The sequence below is a fragment of the Hippocampus guttulatus genome, chromosome 7 (genome assembly GCF_054856545.1).
Source record: "Hippocampus guttulatus isolate MCC_2025c chromosome 7, RoL_Hgut_1.0, whole genome shotgun sequence".
Lineage (NCBI taxonomy): Eukaryota > Metazoa > Chordata > Actinopteri > Syngnathiformes > Syngnathidae > Hippocampus > Hippocampus guttulatus.
Window position 1 is genome coordinate 10,238,323 of NC_141267.1, and position 14,557 is coordinate 10,252,879.

Below are 14,557 nucleotides of genomic sequence, written 5' to 3' on the forward strand. Positions count from 1 at the left end.
TGCATTTTTGTTTGATGTTTTACTCACATGTTTAACAGGATCCTCTGGGAAATATTCTTAATTAAACGGTCTACAGATGATATGATGGCAGGCAAGTTCAAATTATTGCACAAAAGGAAATATTTTAAGAGAAAATTATTAACATCACCGAGATGTTTACCTGCACACGTAGAGTAAGTTAAAAAATAACAATGTCCCTGTTTATGCCTAAACTGGCCCATTAGTGCAAGAGTTCAGCGGGGCAATCCTAAGAAAACAACTTTTTTTCCCTGTTTCTCAAACGAAAGAGGAAAAAAAATAAGAGTTTCTATCCATCAGTTCTCTTCCATGTGTAAAGCACATCTCATATGACACAGCACAATCCTGATCTCTTGGGGGTTTCGATAAATTCGGTGGCATCTGCAAGGCTCCAACTCCTGGGTGTGGCTCAGCATTGACCTGATTAGTCAGTGGTCCTGACACTGAACCAATCAAACTGGGGAGGTTAAAAATGTCTCCCCAGGGATGCTGGTCAGTCAATTTGATTTGGGATTATTAAAAATAGGATTCGCCTTTTTTTGCGACACCAAGGCCAAAACGGATTGGACCGACTGACCTCGGACGTTGACATCAGCACTGAAAGCAAGGATGTGGCTATTTCGGTAGGATGTTTGTATTGGTAGATTCAAAGTTGCATTCATTATTGGAATTGAGTTATGCATATGTTTGCGGCCATGTTTTGTTTAACCCTTTGAGTGGGCAAAGGTAGTGGGCATGTAGAATAGGCACCTACATCAGAATCTTCCTAAAGATTCTGGAATTGAGAAGTCACTTAATGTACTCCAACTGCAACTAGAAATCAGCATATCGTAGTACTTCTTCAGCGTTCTTGCTGCTCTGGGAAAGTGTTAATATTTCACAAACACCAAGTCTGCCATCCTGTACCTGCAGGTTTTCATCCAATTTTAATGACTCTCGAGTCTAATATGAGCAGCTCTATTCTTAGTTTAATGAATAAGTGAAGAATTGTTTTGATAGATTTTTATGTTGAAAGTGTTTCCTTATGTGCACTTAGTATTTCGGGAACATAATGCCAGAAAGTGTTTTATGTAACATCAAGGTTGCGTCTTTGCATAGAAAAAAAAAGGGGGTCAACAGCAATTGCTGAGACGGACGGTATGGATTGTCTGAAAAAAAGCACCATTAGTAATGGACTAATTAGGGGCAGACCAAAAGATTTCCATTGCTGGCCGAAGCAGAGATTCATAAATAAGTAAATGCAAGGGCAGTGTGGCCGCTTAATTAGCAAAGTGTGTGTGTGTGTGTGTGTGGGGAGGGGGGGGGGGGGGGGGTTGAATCTCAAGAGGGTCTGACCCAATGTTTGCCGGGATGGAATATCGGCAGCGATCCTGTCTATCTTCGTGGCATTGATTGATGGTAAGCCAAATTGAATCGCTAATCATCACCTCCCTCTTAGTACCGGGCCCCCAGGGACTGAGAGAGGCCAAAAGTGGCAATGGAGGCAATGCTGTTGTATCCCCTTCTTGACACCGGACGCTTTAACATTATAATTCCCCACAACTCTCCCCAAACCACACTCCAACCACCCCCCGCCCCCCACTTGACCCCCAGACCCTCCCTTCTTCTGGCTAGGGGTTATCCGTCTCCTGTGAGTGTGTGTTCCCGTTCACACTTACAACTTTTGTTCTGTTTGTTTTCACACTTTACCTCTTAGGCATTTAAAAACTAGAGACATTATATCACTCACTCTTTGACACCCTGTGACAATGCATCCCGCTGTGGTGCATTCTTTTTGCATTACAACTCACTTAGTCAAACTTTGCATGGTTCATGTCGACAGACGTCAAACGTGTCTAACGGTGGGGGAGTTAAGAGCAGCAAGTTGAGAAAAACAACACATTGGAACTGAGCGCATTTAAGGTGATTGGAGTTGTGTGTACGCCAGCAGTTGTGATGCCTTCAGGAAACGCAATGGAATTGTGGAGAATGAATTTTTCTTTTAGCTCATAGCGACGGTCTCTCCTCGCTCATTCTACCGAACGAGAAGTTCCCTTATCAGGAGTAGGCACATGTATACAGAGAACAGTAAACACTGTATCATCTGTCTAAGTTGCCTGCTTGGATTTTTATATCAAACAGGCATGAGATAACAGGGAAAGGACAAAATACTGTAATTAGGGCCCACTGTTCTAATGATAAAATGAGACAGATATGACGAGTGGTTGCAGCAAAAGAGTGGTGAGGGGGGAAAAAATGGAGAATGACATTTCAAGAGGAATGCTTGAGGCAAGATTGGGACTAAGAGAAGACAAATAAAATGACTGAAAGGTGAAGCAAATAAAAGGAAGCTCTTTTTCCGGATATGCTATTACTGGTGGCCATCTTTAGGCTTGTCCTCTCTGCGCACGTCAACCAAAGGTCAACACCACCTCTCGATTAATCGTAATCACATATTAAACAAAACAATGTTTTTCACCTTTTGCTGAACACGCTTTTGATATTAGGAAACCAGAGCAGTTTGCATATTGAATAGAAGCTGCAGTACTGTTACGCTTGCAATCGCTGCTCAAATGAGACTCATGTTTACTCTCATTCTCGCAACCTTTTGTTCGACTTTAATTATTTTCCTCCTCAAACACTCACCCAGAGATCACGTTTTGAAACTGTCAAACAACGTGGCCATTGGTTAGCACTCACTTCCGCTGTCAGAGTCTTATAAAAAAGAAAAATCAGACAGACGCTCCCAGACGGCACTTAAGACAGCCAGAACTTTCATCCGGGGCTGATGTGAGCGTATATTATAGAAGGAGGTAGACGCTGGCAGTTAATGAGTCAGACAGCTATAACTGTGCAGCGTTGCATCCCTGCCAAGGTACGATAAGAGAAACCCCTCATTACATCTTCATCTTCAAGTCAGTAGAATGAAATAGATGAAGACGTTGTTTATGAAAGTTTTGTTTACTAATACTTTTTTTTCTGGAAAAATAAAATCATGGCATACAGTATTGGACTCTGTGTTTAGTGAATATGTACATGAATTGTACTTTTCTAACTGAGCGACTGAGATAAAATAAGGCTTATCGATAGCCCAAATTTTTGAGACGCACCTGCACAAAACATAAAATCCTTGCAAGATGTGTCACTTCCAACAAAAATTCCATTCCTATTTTTATTCAAGCAGAAAGTAAAAATGCAATGACATTTTTTTTATATATTTGAAGGTCAAGTCAGAAGTATGCCTTGCTGTGAACCTTTGTCTCCAATGTTCCTTCTGCTCTCTCTTGCCTCCAAGTAAGGTCAACATTTGAAAACGCAATTTTTACTGAGGTAAAAATGCAAGGTCAGATAACATGAACAAACTTCCCTTCAGAAGGAGGCAAGTTCCCTTCTTCAGTCTCGTCAATTCCAACCAGGCACAGCTACCCGACATCCAAATGCCATAATTCAGGAGGAGTACAGCAGATAAGAAACTCTGAGTCTTTGAACTGTCTGTATATTTCAAACCCTTACTTCACTCTCGATCTCTGAGCTCCCCCGCTGCTCTGTTGAGACTGTGAGAAATGGGCTGATCGATGGGGTCTGACAGCAGTGAAACGAATGGTACCAGCTCATTGATTCATTAGTGGTCGAATGGGTGGATGTGGACGCAGAGTGTGACCCTAAGAAGCAGGTGGGTGTCAATTTGGACAGTGATTGGTGCATGTGCATTGAGTGAAGGTAATATGCACATGTAGATGGCCATCTTATTAAGCAACTGCCACTTCTTGTGCGTGTTGATGCGTGTGTGTGTGTGTGTGTGTGTGAGGGAGAAATTATAGGTTAGAAGGGATTTCGGTGGGGTGTGAGAGGAGAAAGGGAAGCTGTTTGTGGCCTGACTTGGCACAAAGACAGGGGTCAGACTGTATTGTGCAGGACTTTTATCTGCTGCACTGCAATTAGGCTTCACAGCACTCATTGTTGAAACCCTGTTAAAATTAGTGCTAACAACCCCCATGTCACAAGCACTGAAATAAACAAGTAAAATATGTTTCAGTAACATACAATTTGAGTAAATGGAAAGTCAACGTGAAGTTATGTGTAGCCGATGACATAAAAATAACATCCATTCATCCATTATCCGAGGCGCTTTATTCTCACGAGGGTCATGGGCGTGCTCGAGCTCACAACAGCTGAGGTACACCCTGAATCGTTTGCCAGCCAATCGCAGGGCATAGACAAACAATCATTCACTCTCATAATCATACCTAGGGGCAATTTAGAGTGCTCCATTCATCTACCATGCATGTTTTTGGAATGTGGGAGGAAACCAAAGTACCTGGAGAAAACCCACACAGGCAGGGGGAAAACCGACAAACACCACACAGGAAGGCCGAGGATTGTAATCGAAGCCTAGACCTCTGTGAGGCAGACGTGCTACCCAGTCAACCATCGTGCCGGCCATAAAAATAACAATAATAATCAATATAAGCATTTACAATGGTCAAGCGCCCATGTGTGGTTTTCAGCATGAATATTTTGCTTTGCTTTCCAACATCAAAAAACATGCACTTAAAATGTCTTCTTTCGCTAGAATATTATGATCATATAATACAACATATGTTGTCAAGTTGTACTAGCCAAATTGAGTGCAATAATTAAAATGTTCACTCTCAATGACCGTGTAATACACTCAAAAATACAACAGTGAGGTAATATTTTATATCAACCTTTTTTTTCCATTATTTTTTTGTAACTCTAAATTTAGCATAAAATCTAGGCATAAATCTAAGACATTTAAAAATGATGTTTATGTCCAAATAACGTTTGTCACACCTTCCGTTTAACAACCCTCCTGCTGTTACCAAATGGATTGGTGTCATGACTGTCAGAGTCATTAAACATCCAAACGAAAAAAAAAATAAGTTGACACTTCCACATTTGCTCAATTGCCCTATAAAATGAGTGTGATATAAGTGAGCATGTTGGCTTTTTGGTCTTTTTATTGTCTCTTTCGTGTTGCACTCGCTTAAACATTTAAGTCAACGTGTCAGGGAAACTCGGGTCTAACTTGAAGTGAGGTTAAATAAATGCTGCCGCAGCTGGCGGTGTCTGCAGTAGGCGGCTCCATGGGACCGTGGGGATTATGTAAATATCACGACAAAAGGTCACGTGTGATTGGTACGGCTTCAACTGAAATGTGCTGGAGTGAGCTAGTAAACACATTGCACGACTGAAAACATGAGACCGCTTTTTTTTTTTTTGTCCTCCAAAGTGCAATTTAAAAATATGTTATAGAAGGTGAGATCATATTGTGTCTGTGAGCCTTTTTCAAGTACAGGCGATGGATTTTTTTGACAGCAGGCACGAGAAGGGAAAAAAAAATGTAATGGGAACCAGTGAGGTAAATGCATTGATTAACATGAGTAATGATTTCCTCACCATAGCATAAAATGCACACTTGTGCCTTCCTAACTGCATTGTGGTTAATTATTGGATATTGAATGCTTACAATTTAACACTGACATCACATTTTTCCAAGAAGTTGTTCTTACCATTATGCTTATAACACAGTTTTTAAAGAACAAACAAAAGGTATTTTGCATGTCTTGAATCGTCTTCAAAAATTCTCAACCCCCCTGACTTGTATCTTCATATCGCAATCCTTGTACCTCCAAAATCAAAATGTTAATCCTTTTTCTTTGTTGTTGTTCTAAGGTTTAACCTATAAAACCTTACGCCATATGGATTTTACCATGCATTCTAATATCTAGCTATTACATTTGAAAAATTCCACCTTTCCACATAAACCATAATTCATAAATCTTTCAAAATTATTTGAAATTATTACTACCTTACACATTTTATTCTTGCATTATACACACATTATATTATCATTAGTTCAGCACGTGGTCGACTGGCTGGTTCCACCTCACAGTGCAGAGGTGCCGGCTCCAACCTTCCTGTGTGGAATTTGCAAGGTCTCCCCGTGCCTGCATGGGTTTCTCCCAGGTACTCCAGTTTCCTTCCACATTCCAAATAACATGCACGGTACGTTAATTCACTCTAAATTGTCCCCTGGGGTGTGTGAATGGTTGTTTGTCTATGTGTGCCCTGCGATTGGCTGGGAACCAGTACAGGGTTATACCCCGCCTACTGCAGCTGGGATGGGCTCCAGCACGCCCGCGACCCTTGAGAGGATAAGCTGATTAGAAAATGGATGGATTGATTTTATCTTATCTTAAAAAAGTAAAAATGTATTGATCAAAGTAATATGAAAAAATAACCCCCACACGTGTGGTCTCACCAACTGTATGGATTCAGGAATAAAATTTGTAATAACCAAATTGTGAGCGACCAGCCCAACACCAGCAGTGTATTGAGCAAGGCCTGCTAAACTGAAACCAGCTAAAGTGGCTTTCTCTCTGCCTGAAAGCACTCCGTAACAAGGCTCCGGCCGCTCTCCTGACAGTTGTAACTGTCAAGGTTTAAAAGAGTTGCAATAAATCAAAGGCCTTTTTTCCCCTGCATCATCGTTTAAATTTGTTTGAGAAGTCCGAGGGTGGCAATGAAACTGTGGAAATGAGCCCGGAGCTGAATTTCCTCCTGTCTAACTCTACCCCGCCAACCTCCTGCATTGCTTCAACTATCCGTGAAGTTAGAAGAAACATAATGGACATCACATGTGTATTAAGTTCCTGGTCCAATTCCTAGTATGGTAAGTGCAAGAACACAAAGACGACATTGTGTGCAAAGACACATTGCCGTTTCATCTATTGTGTTTTCATAATTTTAGTTGTTGCTTCTAGTGTCAAGTTTATTTATTTATTTTTTAATGGATAGCAATAACTCATCTGTACATTTCTGATCTAGCATTTGCAGCACCCACTTTCGAATTGGTGGGGTGGCTAGACGCACATAGACAGTTTTCTCTATTGTCGAACAACAGGTGACAAACGATTTGTATTCCCTGCTGACAAACACTGAGTTCGATTCTTCTTTTTTGTCGAAGTTATTGCTGAGTTAAACGATGCCATGCAACTATGATGTCACTTTATTTCCATACCGCCGCTAACACATTCATTGTGGAAACCGAGCATCAGTATTAGTTTAGCATTCCAAACAATCCCATGACAAATTGACCTTAAAACTAAAACTGTAGGTGACAACATCACGTTGGGATGATAAAGAGTCTCTCGTGTCTGACAATCTGTGTTGCTGGAGTGCCTTGTATGTATATGGGATACATACATCATCAGCTACAGCTGTAGGAAGTCGCACACTCTGCCTATTTAAATATACACATCCTCTTTCACTGTATTTTTATTCACGACTGGAATATGATAGCCCCGGGCGCTTGACAAGTATGTTTAAAAAAGAAACTAACCCGGTCTTGGAGACTTAGCCTCCCCCCCCCCCCCCCCTCTCGCAGCGGTCCGAACAGGGACCCCCTCACGACCTCTGGTCGAGGGTCACAGTAGTGTGTATTGAGTGGGTGAAACACACAGCATGTAAAAACCCTTGACTGAATTGTATCTTTTTTTGACACATGGTCATGAAGAATGCATTATGTGAACACGTGGTGCCGGCGCCTCTGATAAAACATCAACTTCACGTAATAATACGTCAAAGGTGTCATCAGCATTTGGATAGCCACTCATATTGTACAGCCAAAAAGGGGGATGCCCCTCTGTCAGTGAGATAGGGCAAGTGAAACAATCATGAACACAGACTCACCAATCAACTTTCATATTCTGCTTCCTGACCTCATGCGAAAACATTTTTTAAACTAGTTTACACCGTAACTACCTAAGGTGCTCTCGCTAACACGACCAAACTATTAAGATGCCCCCTCCCACACACACACTGTGCCACCCAGCTTGCTCGTGCACACTCTTTTTCACCCGCTTGAATTGCGTATGTGTGTCTGCCCCGTTCTGCTCTGCTGACTCGAGACAGCAGCAGTGGTGGGCAGGCTCAGACACATTTGGCCTCCCTAGCTTGGACTCCGCAGTGGGTGTCAAAGACGTGCCATCCCGCAAGGCCCCTGGGCTCGATGCGGTGCCAGCACGAGATGAGCCAACATACACACACAGCATAGGGTGTTTTGATAAAAAGCATCCACAGAAGACTTCTCCTGTCAATAACCTCAAGAATACGTTTTGGTCTCTATTTTGACTATACTGCGGTCTGGTGACATGAACACACATAATCAAGCAAGTCAGGCGGTGGGTTTTTTTGTTTTGTTTTTTAAAATACCTTAAACAAAGATTAGGATTGCATTCATTAGACAGTAGCAGATAAATGTCTGAGCTAACTTTTTGATTTTTTTTGGGGGGGGGGGGCGTAGAGAGTTCAAATCTGTCTGCAGTCGTGACACAATTTCAATTGCTGTCAACCATCACTGTGGAGTTAGACCCACACTCAAGATGATATAAAAATTCGTTATAGTTGTTTCTTGCTCTCGCTCTAATAGATGACTGGACAAATCACAATGGACTTCCCATTCTGCGCAATGCTTAAAAGTTACAATTCTGTTCTATTACAAGTGAAAAAATATCATTTTTCCATTTTTACATTACGTAGTGTATCGATATTATGCTAAAAAATACGAATATATAATCCTATTTTCTTGAATGTTTACAATTAATTTTTATTCAAAGTCGTTTGATTCTGGTGATTGTCTGGTGATCAATCCAGGGTGTATCTTGCCTCTGACTCAAATTCAGCTGTGATCCGCTCTGGTTTACTCGTCACTCTAATGACGAAAAGCACAATTAAAAATGGATGGATTGATAGATATTTTTATGACTCAAATATAACGTTCATCTTATCATGCCTCAGAAATGAGCTTTATGTCCATTTACAACCAAGTACAAAAAGCTGAAACCTTTTTTTAAACTCATTCTTTAGTTATATTTGGACATTTACTGCTGTTCTGCGCAGTCACTAGCATTTATATTTCCAAATTGATGTCGAAACAAAACCACTTTACATGAGGTGGTCAGAGTTAAGACAGGGTTTTAATAATATACTTACTTATCTATCCTCCAGCATGGTGTGTGAAGGCACCAGCTGGCCAAAGATGACCGTTGCCTGCCTCCATGCGAAATTCCAGCTCGGTAAATCTTTCCACGCCACCATTTGAGCCATGAAGTAGAGCTCTGTGCACATGAGCACTACTGCAGACCCGGATAGCATAAAGCATGTCAACTGTGCTGTTTTCTGGTTCAATTTTGCCCAACATCGCCATACCACAACCACACGATACCCTCCATACCATCGTCTCACCCTGACACACACTTTGCTGTCTGACCCACGCCCTCTCCCCGAGCGTCTTATGCCCATCTAAATCAAAATCATTATACATCTGTTCAATAGAGCTGCTGTCAGACAAATGAGCGACAAATCGGATGGAGAACCTGAATATTAAGGGCCCACAATCTCACAGTTAAGCTTAATATTGCTCCCCTTCATTGATTGGTATTTAAGCGGATCACAGAAAGAAATACAGGTAAACAATAGAATAATAAAAACAGTAATTGGCCAAAATTGAGCACAAGTCCTCCTCTGAGGCTAGACAATCCCAATTTAGATCATCATCAAATTGTTCTCCTCACAGATATCTGAATTTTATCAAATCAAGATGCGCTAAACCCAATTAATGATTAAAGAAGTTCATAATTGTTAGTAAAAGTGGGATAAAAATGTTGGGCACACCTTTATCCCGATCATTAGTATAATCACAAAGTTTAGGTTACGATCTGGATGGGCTCTTTCTTGGCCCATGCCTCACAATTTTACAGGGTCTGAAATTAGAGGTGAAATTAGTTGAGGCATTTTTTTTCTTTTCTTTTTTTTGCGCAATGCTATTAAACCAACTGCAATGCAAATATTAAACTCCATGGCAAACACGTATCCTAATATGTAGCCACAACTTATTAAAAAAATAAATAAAAACCAAATCAAATATTATTATTGTTTTGTACGAAAACAAGAAAACAAAATAATAAGTAACATAAAGCCTATACTGTATTTTTCTTTCAGAGCAGCAGAACAATGAAGCCAAATCGTCCCTCCAATTGATTCAGGACCAGTGATAAATAGCCTTATGAATTGGTAATTCTTCCTTGCTAGACCACTGCAAGAAAGTCTCGCTGCCTGCATCTAATTCTGCATTTTTGAAAGGCTGAGCAGAATCGATCCACTCGATCGATGCGGAGCACATCAATTGACACTTTGTGGAAGCCTCCATGTGACAATTACACCCATGCCAACGTTTATATACTCTTTCATAAGACGAGATAGATAAATGTTGGGGTTTTTGTTTGTTTGTTGTTGTATTTTTATTTTATTTTTGCAAATTTGCGCTTTTTTGTTCTTGCGTCGCCTCACAAAGAATCCTTAAAATTTAAATAGATATCTCCAATGCACATTTTGTTTCGTAATTTGCCTTCCGTTGTTATGGAGAGGCGCAATGAAATTTACTTTGCATCGCTCTTAACATAAGAAAAACAATCCAGTGAGCTGCCATATATTGTTTTGTTTTGTTTTGTTTTCCCCCCTTGACTTCGTTCATGCTCGCGCCGCATCATTCAAACTCAACTGGTTGCAAATATGATTTAGAAACACCGCTCACGCTTGGCGCAAGCCGTGATTATTGTAATAACATAAAAATGATGACGCTGACAAGGACCCCCACTGTCATATACGCAGACTCACACACAGTGTAAATCATTCGCCAAGCGTAAACGGGCCCAGGAAGCTCCCGCGGAGGTGTGATCTCACCCACGTCATACAAAAGTGCGTATCAGCGCTCCCCTTTTGTACGCAATCACTCCATGTTGGGCCATAAATACAGCTTTGGTGTTACAACGGACTACTGAACTCTTCTTTGTCTTATTTATTTATCGAGGAAATGTAAGTTCAAAAAATAAAGTAATCATAATAAATGCCGCTATCTAGTCAAAGAAAGGCTTCCCGGTAGGAAAGATATTGCATGTCTCATCTGGACCGATATGATCAAATCAATGCACGTACAATAAACATGAAAATGAATATAACTGTTACTGTAAATTAGAGGGACTTGAAACATTGAATGGCTTCTTAAGCCCGCAAATGCGAGGGTCAACGCACATATGAGACACGTAAAACCATCTGGATTCACTTTAAACTGGCCTATAAAATAAGCTTATTTACTTACAGAGTATTTTTGAATTATATTAGTTACATTAAAACCCTCTGATTTGAACATTAAACACTTGTTATTCTGACCGCCAATTTTAGAAATAGCAACCATCGCCTTGAAAAACAATAATAATGCTAAACATTTTCTCGTTGAATGCGACTTACAATAACTGTTATAAGACGGGCCTCATTAAACTCAATTCGTAAATATTTTGTATTTGCATAAAACGTCAAACCCACTTCTCTTTTGGGGGCACGCGCCACTTAAAAATAGCCACCCCGAACCAGCCAGAACCTGTTAGTCGATGTAAATTATTGTTTTTCTGCCTGTGTATGGGGAAGCCCACAAGACAACTTATAACTGAAAACCTTAAATGGAAGTCGGCCTGAGAGGAATGAGCACGAAAGAGAGGGAGTGCGAAAGAAGAGAGATGAAACCATTAATTATTCCCCGGGCTGTGTGACCTCGGGACCCGGGGAGTCTCGCAGTGGGGCCGGCTGACCCCCCCCCCCCCCCTTGCATGGCTCAGTCTTTTTTTCCCCCCAAAGTACAACAAAACAGAATCAGAGTCTTCACCATAAATCAATGTGCTGGATTAAGCGCTTCTAGGTAAACCCAACGCCGGGTCGGTGGTACAGAATTTATGACATCACTTTTGTAGCGAAATCCATCCGTTTGCAAAGCAGAGACGCAACCCAGTCCATCGGTGCAATTGTAGGTCTTTTCGGCCTCATCCTGACTCCATCTGGAGCTAACTTGAGCCCATCAAGCCCCAAATCATCCATTGAAACCATGTGTTTTCAAGCACCGATGTCCAACTGGTGTCCGCTGTCCTTCAATGGATCACTCCCGCGATGGTCTATTGCAAATAATTATCAACTATTTCAAAGGTTCTGTATACCTCGTGTATTGTCTTAAATACTCTGATTTAAAAGAATCGTTAAACTTGTATTTGGGGGACGTTCTGATGAATTTATAGGTCAAGAACTTCGACAGCGCAACGTTCTTATCAGCAGACTTCAATAAAGGCAACGACGCGTTTCAGATAAGAGTTACACATTTCACTCTGAGAACTTCCGCACAAAAAAAGTGCAACCAGACTTTTTTTTTTCTTTACCACAGCTCAAAATGTAATTTTCTTTGTTTAAAATGCAATATGCTATAAGTGGCGGGATTGTTAATTAACTATTCTCGCAAGTATAGGCCACTACATAAATTGTAATGAATTGATTATGTCAATGAATTCTTATATTTATTTCCGGTAAAACAAACGGGGTAAACTATCGTGGGAAACACAAATTTAACCTTTTGCAAAAATAAAAAAAAAAGAAGAAAAAAAGACACAGATGGCACGGCACACAGTCGTGCAGGCAAATGCGCTCAAGCCAGTGGTCCAGCGTCCCACTTTTCACCGCACCACAATGCACTCTCAAATCCAGCATTCATCCCATTCATGATGCAGGCTTTAGTGCTCTCCGTGCCCTTTTAACTACTTTTTGTCGTTTCCAAAGAATAGAGACGAAAAAAAATGACGAATAGCTTACATAAATTTCCAAGTTTATAAAACATTGGCAAACTGTAATAAAAGTAATTTTATATCCAGGGGTGTTCTGTTATAATTCATGTTTATTTTAATTAAAACTAAATGGCAATAGGTGAAAGGAAATCTTTTTCAAACGAAAATAAATATACACGTTTGTATAATTCTTAAAGTTGGTGGTGTTTTTTTTTAAATGAGATGTTTTTTATTTTAAACGATGACCTACTTTGCGTGTGTTACGGTCTGCACGTGAAAAGGCCACACAACCCTAAAGGACACGCAGTTAACCTCAGAAGAAGTGTTTTTAAAGTGTGTACGGGGGGTGGGGGGGGCACCACCGGCAGCACGTCGGCTCCCCGGTGAGATACAGTGTGGCGCTAATTCCCTCTAAAAGAGCAAGAAAGCAGCAGCAGGCGACGGCTCATGTTTGAAAAATAAGGGGAAAAAAGGAGAATACACAACTTCCATTGTGGTGCTGAACAATTGCGCACTGCAAGTTGCACCTCCCACCCTCCGTAAAACAAATGTCTATTATGGGTCAGTGGTAGTGATTGGTTCTGACCCATTTGAAAACCAGTTGAAGCATACTGCATTGAACTTGAATTTAAGCGGTTCAGAAAATGGATGGATGGAGGAATTTCTTACCTTCAACTGCAGTGGCTACGGGCAGCAAGAAGCTGCACAAGAGCAGAATGTAATCCATTGTCATAACGCGCTCATGTAAACAGACCCACGAGAGGGACGGTGTACACACTCCACGCACAGTCCGCTCCTTCCAGTCCCAACCTTGTTATGCCCACGGAACCATTCAACAAAACACCAAAAGATGCGCGTTTATGGGAAGAAATTACACCATCGGGTGGTGAAAAATACAGCAGCCGTCCTCTTTCTCACTCTCTTGTTTTTTTTTAAAAATCTCCAGTGCGCCTTTAAATAGAAGCAGAGGAACCGGTACCAGAACTCCACTGGTGTCCTCCTTTTCCGCGCACTGAGCGGGTCAGCTGCGAGCAGGTAGTCCAGTCTGGGACCACACCATTGACGCAGTAGTTCCACAATCAGGATTTCCCTTCTGAACAGTCACTGAGAAGCCACCCCCAAAAAAATTCAACGCCCACTTTCTGCGAGGAATATCCTAAAAATCTATTTTCTGTTTGGTCACAACGGAGGAGAAAGACGCACTTGCGACACTACCGTAGTGCGTGTAGTCCACAAAAAGAATTCCAAAAAAGTGTGGGAGCCCGCCCCCGTCCAACAACAAGCGATACTCCAGGAACCGGGTTTTAAATGGTACAGTATTTATTCCCTGAGCGGATTGATCAGTGCTGGCTGCTGCTGTGGACCGTCTGCCTCGCTCTGTGCACTGGAATGAGGCGCACAGTGGTGGAGGAATAAGGAAGGGGGAGAGAGAGAAAGAGAGAGAGAGAGAGAGAGGAAAGAGAGAGAGAGGGCGAGGAAAGGGGAGGGGTCAGCCGGCATTGACAAATGTCAACCTCACCATCATGTTTATTGTTAAAATGAAATTAAAGTTGACTTCTCTTTAGATACCAACAACTGTTGTCTCTCAGCCGATCTGCGTGTGGATTTAGGAGAGCAACGATCCGTTTTCTCTTTTGACAAACCCAAAAAGGCTAAAATCCAACAAATTGCCATTTTAGGGAAGTACAACAACAGAGCAGTGTCAGGAAAAGGTTTTGGTGTTAAGGTTGTGTTGCGTAGTTGTACTCCTTTGTTTTGCAGTCTGCGGCTGCGTTTTCCTGACTGTATGAGATTCAAACAACACACGCGCTCCTGTCCACAGGCATGGACACACAGCGCCCCCTGCGGATCGCTTCTATGAGCGAGAGGGAGAAAAA

General features: G+C 41.5%; 1 protein-coding gene across 12 annotated transcripts in view; it reads right to left on the reverse strand.

Annotated features, from left to right (window-relative positions):
- The window catches only part of ephb3b (eph receptor B3b), a 53,694-nt gene extending 39,642 nt beyond the window's left edge, over nt 1–14,052 (reverse strand). For all 12 annotated transcript variants that reach the window (XM_086115097.1, XM_086115086.1, XM_086115096.1 and 9 more), the window contains exon 1: nt 13,350–14,052. In XM_086115097.1, the coding sequence (XP_085971223.1) occupies nt 13,350–13,413 (64 nt within the window). In that variant the 5' untranslated portion in view covers nt 13,414–14,052. The remainder of the gene's footprint in view (nt 1–13,349) is intronic.
- Between the last annotated feature and the right edge of the window lie 505 nt (nt 14,053–14,557).